Raw genomic sequence first — 22,104 nt, forward strand, 5'->3', positions numbered from 1 at the left:
TTGCTGAGTGGAAGTATCTGAGAATGCACCCTCATCTTTGGGGAAAATGTGAATATCACTGCATTTTCTTGTTCTGACAATTTGAAATGTTTTGTAGCGTCTCTTTCAGATATTTTATGAATAAAGTATATTTTTTCTAAAAAAAATCCATTATTCAATAAGTTGGTAAATCAAAGGCACAATCAGTTTATTACCAAAAAGATAAAAGGGATGGATTAAAATAATTTTGTTTTAAACAGAGTGGTTGCTGGAATGTAGATGACCTTGGTTTAAAAAAGTGGAAGCAGAGCCAAAATTAAAGCTTAAAACAGAAAATGAATAAGTAGGAAGTGTGACAAGAGGCAGAAACAGAAGTTGTTAGCACTTTCGGCTAGTGACAATAGGCACGATGGGTGATGAATGGCTTCCTTCTGTATTGCAAGAACATGTAACAAGTAATCAGGTAAACCAAAGTAAAGCCAGGCAAAGAAAGCAGTGACCATCGCACTCTGTCTTTGCACTTTCTGCTTCCAGCGTTCCCGCAGTTGTTGCCTGCAACATGGGAATTAGGAGCAGCGATAGGCAAATTCAGCCCTTTCAGTCTGCTCCGCCATTCAATCAGATCATAGCTGGTCTCAAATGTTGACATCACCCAGAAAGATTCACTGCTACTTGGAGATTGTGGCAAGTGGTGTAGATATTTTGTCATTCTACCATGTGCTTTGCATTAAAATGTCATTCTATCGTGTACTTTGCATTCAAATGTGTACTGCCACTACAAATTTAGCTGCTGGAGGAAGGTGTCTCACTCCATTTTGCATGTGGCTCTACAGTTGTATTATAATATAAATACAGTCTCAAACCCACCCCCTGAGCCAGTCTGGGAGTGTAAATGGAAAGCAAATATTACACAAAGAAACTGAATAATGAAAATTAGCAGACGGCATAAAAAAGGTGGCAGTCAGAAAGCTGTTCAAAAACTCATTACTTCTCATTGCTCAGTGGCTGTCTCAATGTGGCAAAAATTACTGAATTCACAAATATGAAAATAAGGCTTCTTTCAGGAGCTAAGCAACAATTTTCTCTTTTAATAAGTCTGACTCATAAAACAAACAACACGGTGTTTCTTCCCAACATCTCTCTGTCAATATTAGTTAAATCAAAGTGAATCTGAGCCAGAAGATTAATGATATACCTTTCCCTCTTCAAATTAACTAAGAGACAAGTCTTATTGCTACCCTCTCATGTGTTGAATCATTGCTCTTCACAATTCTGTGTTTGTCTATAAAATCTGACCCTGAAGGACTATAATGGTGCTGTTTTATGATAATTGAATGCAGATACATAAGCAGAGCTAAGCATAAAATAAATCATTAACTCGGGCAATTTTACAATTCAAACGAATACCATGGAAATACATGGTCAACATTTAGTAGAGAGTTACTGAAAATCATAAGATTTAAAGTTCCTGAAAAAGGCCACGCTGATCTATCTGAAGAATGCAGAGCATCAACAGATAGAATACTTACGTATAAATGCAAGGACAGACCAACTGTGATAGGAAAAATAAAAACAGACTTGTGTCATTAATTGTACGCACTTTTGCACTAACTAGTGGGGTACCAGAACCATCCCAGGCAGCAGAGGCACACTGGTCAAAGCCTCCCTCTACGTGGATGACGTGGCTGTTTTCTGCTCGGACCCATCATCTGTTTGCAGGCTCCTCCACGTCTGTGCGCAGCTCAAACTGGCCTCGGGAGCCAAAGTCAACCGGGGCAAGAGCGAAACTACATTCTTCGGGAACTGGGCTGACCGACCCTTTGTCCTGTTCGCTGTCAGGGCAGACTACTTTAAGGTGCTGAGGATATGGTTTGGAGCGGTGGGGGCGTTACCAAAAACTGGGAAGAGCGCATCACCAAAGTAAGGCTGAAGTTGGGCATATGGGAGCAACACTCCCTCTCTATCACCAGTAAAATCCTGGTCATCCAGCGTGAGGTACTGTCCGTTTTATTCTATGTAGCGCAGGTCTGGCCTATCCTCAAATCTTGCACAGCAGCAGTGACCCAGGCCATTTTCAAATTTATCTGGAGATCCAAGGTGGATCATGTCCTGACGGAAACAATGCATAAATCTCTGTAGAATGGAGGGAAACATGTTCCCAACGTCATTCTCATCCGGATGGCCACCTTTGTGTGCGGCTACATCAAGCTGTGCATAGATCCTTGGTACACTAACATCAAGTGCCACTGCTTTTTGAGGTTCTACCTGTCCCAAGTGTTGCGGAGGATGGCTCTGGCCACACTGCCATAGAATGCTCCGAGTAGTTGGACCGCAGCACCTATCCTTCGTGGAGTAATTTTTCCAGAAACACACCTTTGACCACATGGCGATCAAGCAGCGGTCAGCACGTAATGTCCTTAAGGCCCTGAGGAAAAGGGAGATGATGGGTCTTGTTGGATGGTTCCCTGAGCAGGCTGTCAGTGTCATCTGGCAGAACGCCTCATCACCAGAACTTTCAAATAAGACCTGGCTTGGCTGGGGGTGAGCAGGGCACTTCCCATTAGATCCTTCATGTAAGCCCAAGGTCTCAACACCACCGCACGCTGCCCTCGAAGTGGCTGCAGGGTCGATGGAATGTGGAACGTACCTTTGCAAAGAAGGTCTGAAGTGAAGATGCAGTGGTATTTGTTGAGGTTCATCCCAAGCAGCTCCATGACGCAGGACAGGCTGTTCCCAGGGACACAGGACTCTGTGCTCTACGGGCTGTCTCCAGGGACGCACACCGAGACAAATATCAACTGCTGCTGGAGGGTCATCAACTCGGTGAAGGACGCACTTTGGTCTGCCCGAAACTTGCTGATTTTCCGGTGTGAAGATTTGTTGTCGACTGAGTGTTGCAGACTGGCACATTCCAAGGTCCAGGACTACGTGCTGAGGGATGCTCTCAAGCTTGGGGCAGCCGCCGCAAAGGCACAATGTGGAAAGGTCACTGTTTAAAGCCTTTCAGCCAAGACAGACTGAGGGGCCAGCAACTGTAAAAAACCCTCAGACTGCCTAACTGTGTACAACTCCGTAAAAACAACAGCACCCAGTGAAATGTGACAGATGTATATAGTTTGTTGGAGAACTGAACTGTAATGAATGTGATGTCTTGGAACTGAGCACCGTTTTTTTCACTGTTTGTAATTATTGGAAATGTTGTTTCTGCAATGGTTTATTTCAGAGTATTTATGTTTTTGAAATAAAAACTATTGGGGTACCAGAGTCCCTTACAGACAGTTACTGGAAACACCAAAGATTAGTCAAATTCGCTGCACCTTATGCAATGGGTTTCATGCAAGATATTTGATACTTCTGTGAAGCCTAAAGTCAAGAATAACAGAATTATTATGATGCAGAGGAGGCCATCTGGCCCATCGTACCTGCGCTGGCTTTTCAAATGAGCGTTATGACTTAGTGCCATTCCCCTGCCTTTTTCCCATATTCCTGCACAAGGTCTCTATTCAAATCATCACCCAATGCCCTCTTGAATGTCTCGACTGAACTTCCCAACACACTTCCAGGCAGAGCATTCCACAGCCCAACCACTCATTGGATTTAAAGGTTTCTCTCACATCATACTTGCATCTTTTGCAAATCACTTTAATCTGACCCTTTTACAAACAGGAGCAGTTTCTCCCCACCTACATGTCCAGTCCCCTTATCAAATCCCTCCTTAGTTTCTTCTCTCAAAGGAGAACAGTCCCAAGTTTATAGCGTTGGTATTGATGGCATTATTGTATGATCCACATGTTATGAGCCAACATTAGAGCAATACAAATGCTGTTATAAATTGTAATTAGGGCAGAGCAGAAATGTGTCGGTTGAAACAAAGCTTCATGTATTAAATTGGAAATTGCTTCTGTCAGATGCCTTGGTGGTTAGATTCAGTGCTTTGATTTTGTGCAAAGAAAACACAATTACACTTGCTCAACAAAAGGGTTCGATGTTATGCAAAGCAGGGGAAATAATTTAAATCTGATTTATCATATTAAACAATGTCAGCTCAATTTCTATCCTTCCTTAAGGAATACACAGGACAAAAAATCTCTCCTCTCAGGTCATTCAGCGTATAGGAGTGTCACAATGCTGCAACAGTTCAGTGCAGGGGCTTGCGTTTTACCAGCCAGCCTTATCCACCCTACTCAGTACCATTCCGCACTTCTGAGCCAAACCATTGTTTTTCTCCATTAAGTTTTGCTACAAAATATAAAAATTAAATGTAAAAACAGCAGTCAGAAGAAACCTCTCACTCATTAGAATACAGAATGTTTTTCTTTAATGAGTGTTATCATAGAAGTTACAATTTCAAATAGTCTAGGTCGGTGTTTATTCTCCACATGAGCAGTAGGGCTAATCCCACCACCCTGGTCCATGTCACTTTGACTCCCCTACTAGTCACCACCCAACTTAAGCTTTAGGGTTAACATGGAACAGTACACTACAGGGGGCTGGTAGAGGTGGGAGGAAGGGAACCGGAGCACCCGGAGAAAACCCATGCGGACGGGGCAGAATGTGCAAACTCCACACAGGCAGGTCAGAATTGAACACAGGTCCCTGGCGTTGTGAGGCTGCAGTGCTAACCACTGTGTCGCCCATATTTCAGGTCGGTGCTCCTTCTGGCTGCATTTCCTATTGCCAGCATCTATAGTGCTTTGCTCTGGTTTTAGATTTAATGCTAATCAAGTTAAATAAAATGTTTATTAGGTTACAACCAGAAGCAAGTTGTTAATGAAAGGCTGTCTTTATTTACTGTCAATGGATATGTCCCTGTTGAACATTAGGTTACCTAGATGCAGTTCTGAAGGGCTCATAAGCAACACAATCTCCCAACCAGTCGTCTAGGGAACCCAGGATTTCAAAGAAATCTCTTAGTGATTTGCAATAGCAATGCTCATCACTAAAACACTTAACTAGTTTATGTTTTTGTGTACATGGGAGGAGAGATATGAGTATTATAGAAAAAGGCAAATTCGAACAAGAATTTTTCAATGCAGTATCTTTAATAACTCTCTAAATCAAATGCAGAATAATTGTTTGGAGAATTTAATTAAGATAAATGGTAGGAAGCACAGAGTTTCAAGTTTTTTAAAATGCTGGATCAAATGGAAATTGCTCCATGACTGCTTGGGCGGCATGGTAGCACAGTGACTAGCGCTGCTGCCTCACAGCGCCAGGGAACTGGGTTCAATTTCCCTCGCATTGTAATCAGTATTCTGTAAACTGAGTGTGCGTCTTTATAATGCCCTGTTTGTGATCAGAACTCACCACTCACGCGACAAAGGAGCAGCACTCTGAAAGCTAGTGGTGTTTGCTACCAAAGAAATCGGTTGGACTTTAACCTGGTGTTGTGAGATTTCTTACTGAGAGTGAAGTTTGCACGTTCTCCTCGTGTCACCACGGGTTTCCTCCAGGTGTTCCAGTTTCCTTCCACACTCCAAAGATGTGCCAGTTAGATGGATTGGCCATGCTAAATTGCCCCTTAGTGTGCCAAGATGTGTGGGTTAGGGAGATCAGCGGGGTAAATACATTGAGCTACAGGAGTAGAGCCTGGGTAAAATGAACTGTCGGAGAGTCAGTGCACATTCAAAGGGCCAAATGGACTCCTTCTGCACTGCAAGGATTCTATGATTCAAACTGAGCCTATCGAAGATCTGTATTTATGCCTAAAGCCAGTCACTGACCGTGTACAACAGCATGATTAAGTGGATTGGCCATACTGAATTGCCCCTTAGTGTCCCAAAACATGTAGGTCAGATGGATTAGCCATTGGAAATGAGTGAGGTTATGGGGATAGGCTGGGGGAAAGGGTAAGACGCTCTGTCAGAGAGTCGGTGCAGACTTGCTGGACCAAATGGCCTCTTCTGTACTGTAGGGATTTTATAAACTGAAGAGTTTCTTTTGTAGGTATTAAAAAAATGCAATCATTACTTACATAAGTATCAAGTGAACATCAACACATTCCTTAATTCATAGTAGTACTGAGAATACATGTCACATTTGTAGAGGAAAATGCAGAAGCTATTCTATGCTCAGTGAGGAGATGATAGTTCAGCTCATCTTTCTATGATATGGGTTCAGGAGGTTTTTATTTTGTTTATACATTTTTGCCATGTCCCCATGACTGAGTCTTAACAACTCAGAACAGCACTTCTGCTATCTTAATGTGGAGTTTCCTCTAACATTCTGCAGATATGGGGAATCCTATTTTGCATGGTCCAATGCTTGACATTTATTTTAATTTTTTTTATTGTCAGTCAGCAAAATCCTTCATGAATTGCCAGCTGCTTGGGGAAGGGATGTAACGACACAATGGCACCGTGGTTAGCATTGCTGCCTCACAGTGCCAGGGACCTGGGTTTGATTCCCAGCTTAGGTCACTATCTGTGTGGAGTCTGCATATTCTCCCCATGACTGTGTGGGTTTCCTCCATGTGCTCCAGTTTCCTCCCACAGTCTGAAAGACGTGCTGATTAGGTGCGTTGACCCAAATAGGCGCCTGAGTATAGTGACTAGGGGACTTTCACAGCAACTTCATTGCAGTGTTAACGTAAGCCTACTTGTGACACTAATAAATAAACTTTAAACTTTAGTACTTCAAGGGAAACAGTTAAGTCTAAATAAAATGCCTTCTTTTAAACGTCTGCTTTGGCTTTCAACACTTCTGTTTAAGCTGCTAATAGTTCAGAACAAAATGCCAACACTGGTCTTGCAATGTATCATCAGCTGAGAAAGATCCGACTCTGTGAACACAGGCTTCTTTTGCACAAGCTCACGTCTACCTTAATGAATGAATGAGCTTTACCTCTCAATGTACTGGGAGGAATCAATCATGACAGTGTGTGCAAATGCTTTAAGGGAAAAGTTAGATAAATACATGAAGAAAAATGGAGTAGAAGAATATATTGATAGGACAAGATGAAGCAGAGCGGAAGGAGGCCTGTTTCTGTGCTATAAGATTCTACGCAAAAAAGTATTGTTAATTTGCCCCTTCCTTTGGACACTTTGCCAATCTTTATCCTAACATATTTCCTTATCAGTGCATGTCATATGGGAACACTGCAGAAGAAAGACTGCACTTTGTCTTTCAAAGGCAGCCTATTAATGCTAAATTGCTCCTTAGTGTCCCAAGATGTGAAGGTTAGATGGATTGACCATGGGAAATGCCTGAGGTTAAAGGGATAGGGTAGAGAGGGCCTGGGAAAGGCTTGATGGGCTGAATGCCCTCCTTCTGCACTATAGGGATTCTATATTTGTACAATTCAATAAACTCAAAGGATGTCTTTATTCAATGCACATACCACAAATCAGAATTAATCTTAATTCAAGCTGAAGAAACATCTGAACACCTTGTTCCAAAGCTTTCCCTCTAAAGCACTTTGAACCTCTTTCCAGCATACATTCAATCCACAAAGTGATCAAAATCATTTTTATACATAAGACATAGGAACAGAATTAGGCCACTCGGCCCATCGAGTCTGCTCCATCATTCAATCATGGCTGATATTTTTCTCATCCTTATTCTTTTGCCTTTTCCCAGAACACCTCACCCTCTTATTAATCAAGAACCTATCCATCTCTGTCTTAAAAACACTCAATGACCTGGCTTCTACAGCCTTTTGCAGCAAAGAGTTCCACAGATTTGCCACTCTCTGGCTGAAGAAATTCCTCCTCATCTCTGTTTTAAAGGATCATCCCTTTAGCCTGAGATTGTGCTCTCTGGTTCTAGTTTTTCCTACTTTTCTTTGAGAAGATGACTAAAGAGGTGGATGAGGGTAAAGCAGTTGATGTGGTGTATATGGATTTCAGTAAAACATTTGATAAGCTTCCCCATGGTAAGCTATTGCAGAAAATACGGAAGCATGGGATTGAGGGTGATTTAGCGGTTTGGATATGAATTGGCTGGCTGTAAGAAGATAGAGGGTGGTGGTTGATAGGAAATGTTCATCCTAGAATTCAGTTACTAGTGGTGTACCGCAAGGATCTGTTTTGGGGCCACTGCTGTTTGTCATTTTTATAAATGACCTGGATAAGGGTGTAGAAGGGTGGATTAATAAATTTGCAGATGACACTAAAGTCAGTGGAGTTGTGGACAGTGCAGAAGAATGCTGCAGGTTACAGAGGGACATAGATAAGCTGCAGGGCTGGGCTGAGAGGTGGCAAATGGAGTTTAATGTGGAAAAGTGTGAAGTGATTCACTTTGGAAGGAATAACATGAATACGAAGTACAGGGCTAATGGTAAGATACTTGGTAGTGTGGATGAGCAGAGAGATCTCAGTGTCCATGTGCATAGATCCCTGAAAGTTGGCACCCAGGTTGATAGGAATGTTAAGAAGGTGTATGGTGTGTCAGCTTTTATTGGTAGAGGGATTGAGTTTTGGAGCCATGAGGTCATGTTGCAGCTGTACAAAACTCTGGTGTGGCCGCACTTGGAGTATCGTGTACAGTTCTGGTCGCCGCATTATAGGATGTGGAAGCATTGGAAAGGGTGCAGAGGAGATTTATCAGGATGTTGCCTGGTACGGTGGGAAGGTCTTATGAAGAAAGGCTGAGGGACTTGAGGCTGTTTTTGTTAGAGAGAAGAAGGTTAAGACCTGACTTAATACAGGCATATAAGATGATCAGAGGATTAGATAGGTTGGACAGTGAGAGCCTTTTACCTTGGAAGGAGAAGGCCAGCACGAGGGGCCATAGCTTTAAATTGAGGGGTGATAAATATAGGGCAGATGTCAGAAGTAGGTTCTTTACTCAAGAGAGTAGTAAGGGTGTGGAATCCCTGTTGCAACAGCAGTGGACTCGCCAACATTAAGAGCATTTAAATGGTCATTGGATAAACATATGGATGATATTGGAATACTGTAGGTTAGATGGGCTTTAGATTGGTTTCACAGGTCGGCGCAACATCGAGGGTTGAAGGGCCTCTACTGCGCTGTAATGTTCTGTACCTATACTAGTGGAAACATCCTCTCCACGTCCATGGAGTGTGTTTGCCAGTATGATCAGTCTCACACGCTGGTTTGAAACATTGCTCAAGTACCAGCTTGCCCAAGTTGGTGTCTCCATGACAAAATGTTGCGAGCTCTAACCCCACTCCAGGGCTTGACCACATGACGGGCATTAACATGTCTGTGCATTTACAGACAATTCAAGACCGACCAATATGGTGCCAGACAAATATGAAGTTAAGATGATCAAAAAAAGAAGTTTATGCATGCCAATATTTTCTTCGATCTACATACTGTGGCCTTGTATTGTTGCACTCGGGCCTGTCACATTTGTTCCTTGTTCACTCTGCTTTGCTTCAATATCATTAATCTGTGAAAGTCTGAGCTACCAATGTCACAGGATTAAACTTATCGAACTGAATTGCATAGAAGGTAGAACAATGGTTATACCATCAATTGACTAGCAAATCAATCAGGAAGAACATGGGAGTTCAAATGATTTAAGGCCTTCAATTTAATTTTTAAAAGTCTGTAAATAAAAAGCTGCAATCAGTAAAAATGGTCACAAACTTTCTGGATTGTCATAAAACCCTAATTGCTCACTGGTGACTATAAGGAATCAAAATCTTACCTGATCTCATCTAAATGTGATTCATATCCCACATTCACACCAATGTGATCAAATCTAAACTGTCATCTGATGAAGCCTTGCAAGCTGCTCACCCAAAATCATTTCAAGGTAACTAGTTTTGGGCTATAAATGGCAGCTTCGCCAGCAATGCTCATCACCTGAGGATTATTAACCAGCAATGCTCATGTCCTGAGAGCAGCAGACTGGCACAGTGTTTAGCACTGCTGCCCCACAGCGCCAGGGACCTGGGTTTGATTCCCGGCTCGAGTCACTGTCCGTGTGGAGTTCACACATCCTCTCCATGTCTGGTGTGGGTTTCCTCCGGGTACTCTGGTTTCCTCCCAAAGTCCAAAGATGTGTGGGTTAGGTGAATTGGCCATGCTAAATTCTCCCTCAGTATTCACAAAGAGGCCCTGGAGGGTGGTGACTTGGGAATTTTCACAGTAACTTCATTGCAGTGTTAGTGTAAGGCTACTTGTGACTAATAAATAAAATAACTTTTAACAAGGCTTATTTACCAGCATGTTATTTCAACTGCTCTACAAAATCAACAGCACCACCCAAGCACATGATCTCCATGACCTAGAAGGACATGGGGACATTACTTCCCAGTCCACATCCCCATTCAGATATACACTGCTGCTCCTCTTTCGTCATGAATTCAAAATCGTGAAACTCCCCATCCAACAGCACTGTGGGAGTACTTCCATCATAAGGGTCCAAGAAGATGGACCACTATCTCTTTCTTAAAGGCAACAGAGATGGACAATAAATACCAGCTTTCCCAAAGATATCCACACCCAGAAAATGATTACGAAAAACATCATCTCTTCTCTTCCAAATTAGTGTTCATTATCTAAAGTTAGGACAGAATCTCTTGGTAATTTGCCAATGGGTTCAAGTAGCCCCACAGACAAAATTCTGAAAACCAGTGGTTAAAAAGAACCGCCAGCAGCAGAATTTTCGGAATTTGATTATTTATATAGACATAGATTATACAGAGTGAAACTGTTCCCGTCACAAAAACTGCTAACCTCCAACAAGGTTGATGAAGCAGCTTCTGAAGAAATGAAGTGATAATTCATTAAAATATTTAAAATATTTGCACTGACAATTTAACGTAGTGTTCCAAACAGATAAGTTGTGAAATATCAAACAGACGTCACAGAAACTTCAAAGCATTTTGAACAGAATCTGAAATCTAATCCTGACTGAGCAAATCAATATGCTTCCATTGCAATTTACCATGGACGGTTATTATAAAATATAACCTCACCAAGTTGCTTCAAAGGCAATCAGCACTTGCCTCGGTCACCCTGTGGTGCTTGAATCCTATAAAGCTGAAATTGATAATGGAGTTCCACTCTATGGGCAATAGTACAAATCCCAATTCCCTCGCCACCATCCAAACGCATTGCAGAACACATCTGTCAGCTTCCCAGATATTAATAATCTTCATAAAGGAAGTAACATTGAAGTCCTTTTCAACAGGACATCTGCAGCTCCAACATGTGAACACAGCTTCTACTGGGCCTGGTAATCCATAGAATCTTACAATGCAGAAGGAGGCCATACAGCCCATCGAGTCTGCACCGAACACAATCCCACCCAGACGTTATTCCAGTAGCCCCTCATATTTACCCTGCCAATCCCCCTGACATTAAGTGGCAATTCAGCACGGCCTAACCCCCACATCTTTGGACTCTGGGAAGAAACCAGAACACCTGGAAGAAACCCACGCAGACACGGGGAGAATGTGCAAACTCTACACACACAGTGACCCGAGGCCGGAATTGAACCCAGGTCCCTGGTGTTGTGAGGCAGCAGTGCTAATTGCTGTCACCGTGCTCCCCCTTTAAGGTAATGCAGTGAATTAGGATACATGCCTCTTGCCTCTAGATTCATAACAGACCTGGATTAACGAACTGAGTTCTCTCTGCTGACTGACGGAGGACGTCTGAAAATATGTTGGGCTATCGTCATTGATCGCAGAGAAACACAGCACAAGAGGAAATATGACAGAGAGAGATAGTGACAGAAACACATGCCCACATCAACATGCACACCCAAACAGAGACAGCATCAGTCTTTTTCTCAGCTAACTCTCAGCACTCTTTGTTAGAAGGGCAATAGCAGTCAGTTTTGCTTGACAAACTCAACTGTTGAAAAACCTTTGCAAATTACTGAAATAAATGCTTTGGTTCTCCAAAAGCATCAACAATAAAACTGTTTAAAAGTAACTACAACTTTGGTTGAGAGGTTAAAGATTTACTCTAACATGAGATGTGCCACTCCTGGTCAGAGCGCTGCAAAAACGCAGAACTTCACCCCAGATGCAAGAATGGGGTGACACAGTGGTTAGCACTGCTGCTTCACAGCACCAGGGACCCGGGTTCAATTCCCGGCTTAAGTCACTGTCTGCGTGGAGTTTGCACATTCTCCCCTTGTCTGTGTGGGTTTCCTCCAGGTCCTCTGGTTTCCTCCCACTGTCCAAAGATGTGCGGGTTAAGTTGATTGGGTATGCTAAATTGCCCCTTAGCGTCAGGGGGATTAGTAGGGTAAATGTGTGGGGCTAAGGAAATAGGAGCTGGGTGGGATTGTGGTCGGTGCAGACTCAATGGGCCAAATGGCCTCATTCTGCACTGTAGGGATTCTATGGACAAAGTGACCAAAACCATAACCCAAGCTCCTGTGAGAACTGAAATGTGAAAGCACGTATTTTTCAGACAGCAGGGGAAGAATATATCTAATTGAGTAGATATAAATATCTAGTCAATGCATTATTATTGACGGATTTTGCTCTATTCTCTTTAGGGTCCTTTTCTTACTATCTCACCCTAGATGCAGCACTCCTTTAGCATTCCTTTGCTTCTCAGGCTGCTAACAGTAAGGAGTCTCGCATCACCATGTTAAATTCCAACAGGTTTATTTGCAATCATGAGCCTTCAGAGCACTGCTCCTTCATTAAGTGAGTCTACCTGATGAAGGAACAGTGCTCCAAAAGCTCATGATTCCAAATAAACCCGTTGGACTTTAACCTGGTATTGCAATACTTCTTACTGTGCCCACCCCAGTTCAATGCAGGCATCTCCATATCAAACAGAAATCTAATGAGCTTGAAGAATCCCTTTCTGAGTTCTGCTTTGGAAGTCTAAGCTTAATTATGGCATGTCCTGCTTAGAAATATGAAGGGCCTCTGCTTCTGTCTTAGTTTTTTGATTTATAATTTTTTTGATGTGATTTTTGTTTCTGTTGTGGATTTATTCGTAATATAGTTATGAAAGACTTCTTGAATGTCAAGATTGTCATACTTAGCTAGTAGAAAACGTTTGAGACCAAACTAGGGGCGGCATGGTGGGACAGTAGTTAGCACTGCTGACTCAGAGTGCCAGTTGCCTGGGTTCGATTCCAGCTTGGATCATTCTCTATGGAGTCTGCATGCTCTCCCCATGTCTGCGTGGGTTTTCTCCAGGTGCTCTAGTTTCCTCCCACAGTCCAAAGATGTGCCGGTTGGGTGGATTGGCCATGCTAAATTCCCCCTTAGTGTCAGGGGCACTAGCTAAGATAAATGCATGGGATTATGGGGACAGGGCCTGGGTGGGCAGACTCGATGGGCCGAATGGCCTCCTTGTGCACTGTAGGATTCTATGATTCTAATATCCTATTAAATAAAATAAGTATGGTTTGCGAACTTATAAACACATGTTTTCAATGGAGGCCAGAGTGAATAGGCCTTTTATAAATGTGTATTTAAATCTAAATCACAAGAGACCCCCAGATGAGTGAAGCAATTGTTCATCTATAACTGTGATTGTTTTTACGACATCACATTGAATGCCAGCTGAGTTATTTGACACAACACAGTGTAACTCATTTGCTCACAATTTCCAAACTGTTACTACACTGGAGGGCTGAAATTTTTGCAGTCTCCAGAATTAGCAATTGCATAAATTGCCCTTTACCTACATAACAAATGTGACTGAATGTTAAAGGTAATCTTCTCATTATAAAGCTCTTTGCTCCATCATCAATTTCCAGTAGCACTGCGCCCTGAGCTAAGTGGATTACCACAAAAAATATCTATTGTTAGGACACTCCAACTACATATTTGCACAAAAATAACACACAAGCGTGACCATCAGCGATGTTTGCGCAGTTCCAGAAGCCTGGCTACATATCCGCAACTAGCTAAAAGCCTCGTTTTAAGTTTATATAAATAAAGATAAAACAAGACTTTAAAAAAACATGGATTGATGAGGACCTGTGAAACAAAAAAGTGATCTTAATCAGCATTGGATTTACTGGTAACCAGAGAAGGTCAAAAAAATTAGCATAATCATAACCTTACTCCCTTCATGCCCAGTATTGTAATCGTGAATGTCAACAGTTACTGTACAGATTAGTGGAAAGCAATGGTTTAAAAACAATTTGAGGTCCATGAAGAAATGAGATTGAAACAATGGTTATGACCAAATTAACCAACTATTTGTCACCCATCACTAGGTTCACTAGATTCATTCCAGAGATGAGGGATTTGAGATGAAGAGATATTGAATGGCTTAGGCCTATACTCTCTGGAATTTAGAAGAATGAGGGAAGATCAAATTGAGGTATTCAAGATGATAAACGGTATGGATAAAGTAGATGTGGAGCGAATGCTTCCACTGGTGGGGCATTCTAGGACGAGAGGACATAGTCTTAGGATAAGGGTAGCAAATTTAAAATAGAGTTGAGAAGAAACTACTTCTCCCAAAGTGTTGTAAATCTGTGGAATTCCAAAGTATGGTGGATGCTGGGACGGTGAGTAAATTTAAGGAGGAGTTAGATTTTTAATTGGTATTGGGTTGAAAGGTTACGGGGAGAAGGCAGGAAAATGTGGATGAGGGGCATTTCAGCCATGGTCGAATAGCTGAGTGGACCCAACGGGCCGAATGGCCTAATTCTGCCCTTATAACATATGAACTTATCACTGAATTAATCTTTAGTCAATTTCCAGCAGCAGTACACATTTCACTGAGCATGAAGATGACAAAAAAGAATAATTACCCTCCCAATCATTCTTTGGAGGGGAGGCAGAACATTTTCGAAGTCCTAATTCCATTAACTGTTTAGTATGAAACAAGCTGACTAGTTCTTGATCCTCTATTGATACCATGCAATCTGGGCACCAGGTGGTTTCATAGTGATGTAAATTAACACTGCAATTTCTCTTCACCATTGTAAGGATTATTTAGATTTGTCAGCCCCTCAGGGTTTCCAATGAAACTGGGAAATAACTATATGAAATATTACATTCAAGAGAGCGCAATCATTCACACAAAGAACATGCATGTCCCCTACCTTTTCCATAATAAACTTGTTGTAGCTGAAACAGCTGCGACTCCGGCAAATGTCATCATCATCAATTTGTGCCGATGTCTGTTTGGGGCTGCTGCCCTGTAGTACTGCCTGGAAAAGTTGCCAACTACTGCCATGGCAGGCAGCATCCTGAAGTGAAACATCCTGTGAGAGGAACCAAAGGAATAGCATTAATGTTCAAGACTGTATAAGTAGAATGTAACTGGTGATAACATTGGATTAGATGTAATGGGACCAATGGCAATAAGCTGTAAGGGTCAGCTGACCCAGTAAACTTCGGAACCAATGACAAAATGATGTGGCAATCAGCTGACTCAGTAGAAATTAGAACAGGTTCGGAACTGTGGAGAGCTTGGAATGGCCGAGGGAGAGGCCTTAAGTTTGGAGTAATGAAGTTTCTTTGATTCATAAGTTGGAGTAAGTTTGTTATATTTTCGTTGTCTACACTTGAAGAGTTCTTTCTGGGTGAACAACCCTTTCCCAGGGCTGCCTGGATATATGCTTTATATTGCCGTTGGCTACATTGTTTGCATTCTTGCCCGTGAATCAGACAGTTGTAGGCTTAAACCCTATTACAGAATTTGAACACAAAGTAGACTGAAGTTACAGTACAGCTCTAAGGGAGTGAACATAGAACATAGAACATAGAGCATTACAGCGCAGAACAGGCCCTTCGGCCCACGATGTTGCGCCGACCAGTTACAAAAACAATGACCCACTAGCCTATACCAATCCCTTTTCGTCCATAAACCTATCCAGAGATCTCTTAAACGCCCCCAAACTAGACGCATTTACAACTGCAGCAGGCAGGGCATTCCAATCCCTCACCACCCGCTGGGTAAAGAACCTACCCCTGACATCCGTCCTGTAGCTACCCCCCCTTAATTTAAAGCCATGCCCCCTCGTGCTAGCTTTCTCCATCCGAGGAAAAAGGCTATCACTATCCACCCTATCTAAACCTCTAATCATCTTATATGTTTCAATAAGATCCCCTCTTAGCCGCCTTCTTTCCAACGAAAACAACCCTAGATCCCTCAGTCTCTCCTCATAGGACCTCCCCACCATACCAGGCAACATCCTAGTAAACCTCCTCTGCACCCTCTCCAACGCCTCCACATCCTTCTTGTAATGCGGGGACCAGAACTGCACACAGTACTCCAAGTGCGGCCGCACTAGAGTAGTGTACAGTTGCAACATTACACTGCGACTCCTAAATTCAATCCCCCTACCAATAAACGCCAAGACACCGTACGCCTTCTTGACAACCTTATCTACTTGATTCCCAACTTTCAGGGATCTATGTACACACACACCTAGATCCCTCTGTTCATCCACACTATTCAAAGTCCTCCTGTTAGCCCTATACTCGACACATCTGTTGCTCCTACCAAAGTGAATTACCTCACACTTCTCCGCATTAAATTCCATCCGCCACCTCTCGGCCCAGCTCTGCAACCTATCTAAGTCTCCCTGCAGACTATGACACCCTTCCTCACAATCTACCACACCTCCAACTTTGGTGTCATCAGCAAATTTACTAATCCACCCAACTATACCCTCATCCAGATCATTAATAAAAATTACAAACAACAGTGGCCCCAAAACAGATCCCTGAGGCACACCACTCGTAACTGTACTCCATGATGAATATTTACCATCCACCACCACCCTCTGTCTCCTATCTGATAGCCAATTCCTGATCCAACTTCCTAGATTACCCACAATCCCATACATCTGCATTTTCTGCAGAAGCCTACCATGGTGAACCTTATCGAATGCCTTACTAAAATCCATGTATACCACGTCAACTGCCTTACCCCCATCCACCTCTTTGGTCACCTTCTCAAAAAACTCAATAAGGTTAGTAAGGCACGACCTACCCGCTACAAAACCATGCTGACTATTTCTAATCAATTCATTACACTCCAAATAACTATAAATCCTATCCCTAATAATTTTTTCTAAAACCTTGCCCACAACAGAAGTAAGACTCACCGGTCTATAATTCCCGGCAAAGTCTCTGTTCCCCTTCTTAAACAATGGGACAACATTCGCTATCCTCCAATCCTCTGGGACTACACCAGAGACCAATGACGACCTGAAGATCTGAGCCAGAGGCTCTGCAATCACCTCTCTAGCCTCCCAGAGAATCCTAGGGTAGATCCCATCCGGACCAGGGGACTTATCTATTTTCAGCCCCTCAAGAATTTCCAGCACATCCTCTTTATCAACCGTAATACTGTCTATTTTACACCCCTGCAACCCAATGTCCTCCTCAGCTATATTCATGTCCCCCTGCGTGAACACCGAAGAGAAATATTGGTTCAATACTTCTCCAATCTCCTCCGGTTCCACACACAACTTCCCCCTGCTGTCTGTAACTGGCCCTAATCTTGCCCTGACCAACCTTCTGTTCTTGACATACCTATAGAACGCCTTAGGATTCTCCTTAATCCTATCAGCCAAAGTCTTCTCATGTCCTCTTTTAGCCCTTCTCAACTCACTCTTCAACTCCCTCCTAGCCAATCTAAAGCTTTCTAGTGCACTATCTGAGCCCTCCAATCTCATCCGAACATAAGCCTCCTTTTTCTTTTTAACCATCGACTCAACTCTTTTAGTGCACCACGGTTCCCTAGATCTACCAAATCCACCATGCCTGACAGGGACATACCTATCAAGGACTCGCAGTAGCTGCTCCTTGAAAAAACTCCACATTTCAGACGTTCCCAGTCCCTGTAATCCCCTAATCCAATCCATGCTTCCTAATTCACTCCTGATAGCCTCATAATCGCCCTTACCCCAGCTAAAATTGCTGACCCGAGGTTCATGCCTATCTCTTCCCATCACTAAGGTGAACGTAACCGAATTGTGGTCACTATCACCAAAATGCACACCAACTTCCAAGTCTAGCACCTGGTCTGGCTCATTTCCCAGCACCAAATCCAATATAGCCTCACCTCTAGTTGGCCTGTCTACATACTGAGACAAAAAACCTTCCTGCACGCTTTGTACAAACACTGACCCCTCTAGCGAGCTAGAACTATAGCAACTCCAATCAATATTCGTAAAGTTAAAGTCCCCCATAACAATTACCCTATTACTTTCACTCCTAACCAGGATTGTCTCCGCAATCCTTTCCTCAACCTCTCTAGAACTTTTAGGAGGTCTATAAAAGACTCCCAACAGGGTGACCTCTCCTCTCCTATTTCTAATCTCCGCCCATACTACCTCAACTGACAAGTCCTCATCAAACTTTCTCTCCGACACTGTGATACAGTCCTTGACTAGCAATGCTACCCCACCCCCCCTTCTACCTTCTTCTCTACTCCGACTAAAGCATTTGTACCCCGGAACCTGCAACATCCATTCCTGACCCTGCTCTATCCATGTCTCAGAAATGGCCACAACATCAAAGTCCCAGGTACTGATCCACGCTGCAAGTTCATCCACTTTATTGCGAATACTCCTCGCATTAAAGTACACGCATTTCAAACCCTGCTCCGCCCCACCCCCACTATGCCGTGCCTTGCATTCCCCAACTATGCCCCCCTCACTTTCACCCCCTTTCCTCACTATCCCTCCCCCCCTCCGAATCAGTTTAAACCTTCCTGCATCGCTTTTGCAAATTTACCCCCCAGGATATTGATTCAATCCAATAAGGATTGTTGGAAGCAACATCTTTGAAATGAGACACTAACCAGAGGCTGCATACATCTATTCACACAGATCACACTAATTCAGAAAGACTAAGAATGTTGTCCAGTGTCTTGGCTAACATTCCTACTTTAACGAACACCAACCGAAAAACTGCTTTTACTATATAAAGAAATTTGTTGCATGTAGATTAGCTTCCATTTCTGTCAACAGAACAACATTAAATGAACATCAAAAACAAATGAATTGATTACACATGTTTTGAAGGAACATTAAACGAATGTCAAAAGCAGATTAATTGATTGCATATGCTTTGGAGGATGCCTTTCCATTGACGTTTCTCATGCTGTGCTTAAATCATCTACTTGTTCTCTTCTACACAGGAAGTTGCAGGGATTAATTAATACAATACTTATAAACATAATGCATCAAGCTAAGGCAGTTCCATGTAAGGACAGATATTTACCAGGCAGTGTACAATGTTTGTTAAATAAATTGTTTGGTGAGGGAATTGTGAAGTTGGAAAATGCTTGCTCAGCTATGATGAAACAACTATTTTCCAAATCACCAAATTGAAGCAGAGAAAGCCAACAAACTAGTAGTTGTTAGGAAATAGAAATAATTTAAATGATCTATATTTATATTTTGTGTACTAAATTAAGATTTAGGTTTTCTGTATTTGTGTGCTAAGAAAGCAATAAAACTTCAGATTAGTTTCATGTTAAACAAAGGTGCCTGTATGTCCATAGGTTTTAGTTTCACTTTAAACCTTGTCTATATTGTAATTAAAGGTTTACAGCGTTAAAAAGAATTACAGATTTTTAAAAATGAAGCTGTTGCTCAGAATCAGAAGTCCACAATGAAAAGCAGAACCAGCTATAGTTTATGTGGAACCAGGTATCTGAGAAGAGAGCAGCTCTCACAGAAATTGCCAGCACAGGCAGAAGAGTAAAATAAAGGCAGAAAGCAAGTCCTAGGTGCTAAAGAATAGAAAATTCCAGAAACCAAAGAATGAAGAGTCCCATGAAGACTGTTGTCAGAAGGGCAAAGAACAGGAAGCTAGACAAGAAAGAGGCAAAGAGAGACTTCCACTTAAAGAAGAATTGCACGGTGCAGATCTTGAACATCAGAGGGCAAGAAGCCAGACATTCAAAGTAATCCTAAGGCTGGTGACACCTTAATGCAGCCTTTGAAGCAGTGGTGTTAGCGTGGTTGGGTACCTAAGAGAATGTGTCGAAGTTTGGATGTGCATGTGTTCCAAGGCAAAGGAATACTGAAAGGAGAAGGTGAAATCCTGGCTGTGGATCCTTGGTGAAGGCACACAAGAGAAAGCATTGTATGTGAGAAGATTCCTAGCACATTATTCGAGAGCAGAGTTTGAAGGTGCTCGTCCTTTATTTGGAAGTTAGAGTTCCAGTGGGACCAGTTGGTTCATAATGTGGCAAGCATCTTGGGGTGGCAAAGGTGAAATTTGATGAGAAATCCATAAAAGTTATTTTGAATAGCAAATGGTGTGTCTGACCACATTTTACCTTTTGGTTTACAAGGACAGCGTACTTACTGAGAACATTGGTGGATAATATTTTTTGACTTGTAAATCCTTATAAATCTTTGTACATCTGTGAACTTATAGCTGGGGTGAAGGAGTAGTGTATTATAATTAACCTTTTCTTGTTTAATTTACTTTTATTCTTTTGTTAAAAATTAATTGCAGTCTTGTGACTTTGTTCATCCACATCTCTAAACAAAAAATAAAAGTTATGATGTATTGGGCTGTGTCCTGCTCTGAAACCCAGCTTCCCTGTGGTAACCTCAACTAGGATTGTAAAAAAATACAAACGTAAGAACTCAGTTTGCTGCACTTTCATGAACCAGAGCACCAGAGCTCATATGCCCCATGTGGCAAAAAGCCATAATTCAGACATTGCTAATGTACAGCAGTACACCCTGACTTTGTAGATTTGATCCCGGGGTTAATTGTTTGCTAAGCTGCTGAAGTACAAGTTTTGGAATCAGTGCAGCACCAATCTCATACTTCAGTTTTTCCTTCCTGTGGGGTTTTATTTTTCTCTGCCTTCCTTGGAACATAGGCTTTTTATTAACTAAATAATTTGTTCATCTTATTTATTCATTTATTAGTGTCACAAGTAGGTATACATTGACACTGCAATGAAACTACTGTGAAAATCCCCTAGTCGCCACACTCCGCTACCTCTTCAGGTTCACTGAGGGAGAATTTAGCATGGGCAATGCAGCTAACCGGCATATTTTTCGGACAGTGAGAAGAAACCCGCACGGACATTGGGAGAACATGCAGACTCCACACAGACAGTGACCTGAGGCTGGAATTGGGTCCCTGGCGCTGTGAGGCAGCAGTGCTAACCACTGTGCTGCCCTGGGAAATTTTAGTAGCATAACGAGCAGCTTGGATGCACGCAAGTGCCACCATTGACTGATTCCTTTACCTCTTCTCCTTCTTGCGAGAGTTTATCGCGTCATGTCACTGTCATCCTTCACCCCTTCCCTCAGGCCCAGCAACCCTCAGTTTCTTGTTGGTGAAGAATTATGTGAAATGTAGCATAATATCACACACTTGTCTCTGTTACGATTTTACTACATGGGGCGTAATGAAGAAACCTTCCCATCTGAGAAAGTACACATAATCCATGTCTTATTATCCACAGTGGCACAGTGGTTAGCGCTGCTGCCTCAACACCAGGGGCCCGGATTCAATTCAGGTCTTGGATGACTATGTGGGGTTTGCACCTTATCCCATTATCTGCATAGATTTCCTCCGGGTGCTCCAGTTTCTGTCCACCCTCCAAAGATGTGCGGGTTAGGTGGATTGGCTGTACTAAATTGACCCTTAATGTCAGGGGATTAGCAGGGATAGGGCCTGGGTGGAATTGTCATCAAAGCAGGCTCAGTGGGCCAAATGGCCTCTTTCTGCATTGTAAGAATTCTATGATTCTATTCTATGATTAATTTGTGCACAGATGTACAATTAAATATCTAGATACTGAAGGGAACAATGTTTGAAATGTTTACAAACTAATGTGATAATGACGTGGAGTTTCTGAATGTTCATGATATAGCTTCCTTGAAAATGTTTCGTTTATTATCTGATAAAAAATCATACATATCACCTGGATCTCTGATTTTTATGGCTAAATCAACCAAATTCCATTGTAAACATGTGCAGTTCTAATATTTTGGCAATCATTTTTCATTATTTTACTTTATTTTCTGTGAATCCATCAATCTTGATTAATGCTGGGTGCCTGAATTTTATTTTGTGTTAGAAATGCGCTGGTTTTGTGTGCTTCTCTGGACTCCTGTACACAGTCTCAATTTTCATCATCAGTTCAAATAGACAATCTGGGCAAGGGAATCGGGGGGCGTACTTCTTCCACATCTCTGACAATTGTTCAGAGGTGACATATGTGTAAGGAAATACTCAAATCTACAGGAAATGAAATGGACAGAATTGTGGAAAAG

At 42.3% G+C, this 22,104-nt stretch overlaps 1 protein-coding gene across 2 annotated transcripts in view; it reads right to left on the reverse strand.

The window, feature by feature from the left end:
- Positions 1-22,104, reverse strand: part of micu1 (mitochondrial calcium uptake 1) — a 94,756-nt gene that overhangs the window by 54,950 nt on the left and 17,702 nt on the right. For both annotated transcript variants that reach the window (XM_080215631.1, XM_080215632.1), the window contains exon 2: positions 14,935-15,096. In XM_080215631.1, the coding sequence (XP_080071757.1) occupies positions 14,935-15,095 (161 nt within the window). In that variant the 5' untranslated portion in view covers position 15,096. The remainder of the gene's footprint in view (positions 1-14,934; positions 15,097-22,104) is intronic.

The sequence above is a fragment of the Carcharhinus amblyrhynchos genome, chromosome 31, assembly GCF_965287045.1.
Source record: "Carcharhinus amblyrhynchos chromosome 31, sCarAmb.v2.hapA, whole genome shotgun sequence".
In the NCBI taxonomy this organism is placed as follows: Eukaryota; Metazoa; Chordata; class Chondrichthyes; order Carcharhiniformes; family Carcharhinidae; genus Carcharhinus; species Carcharhinus amblyrhynchos.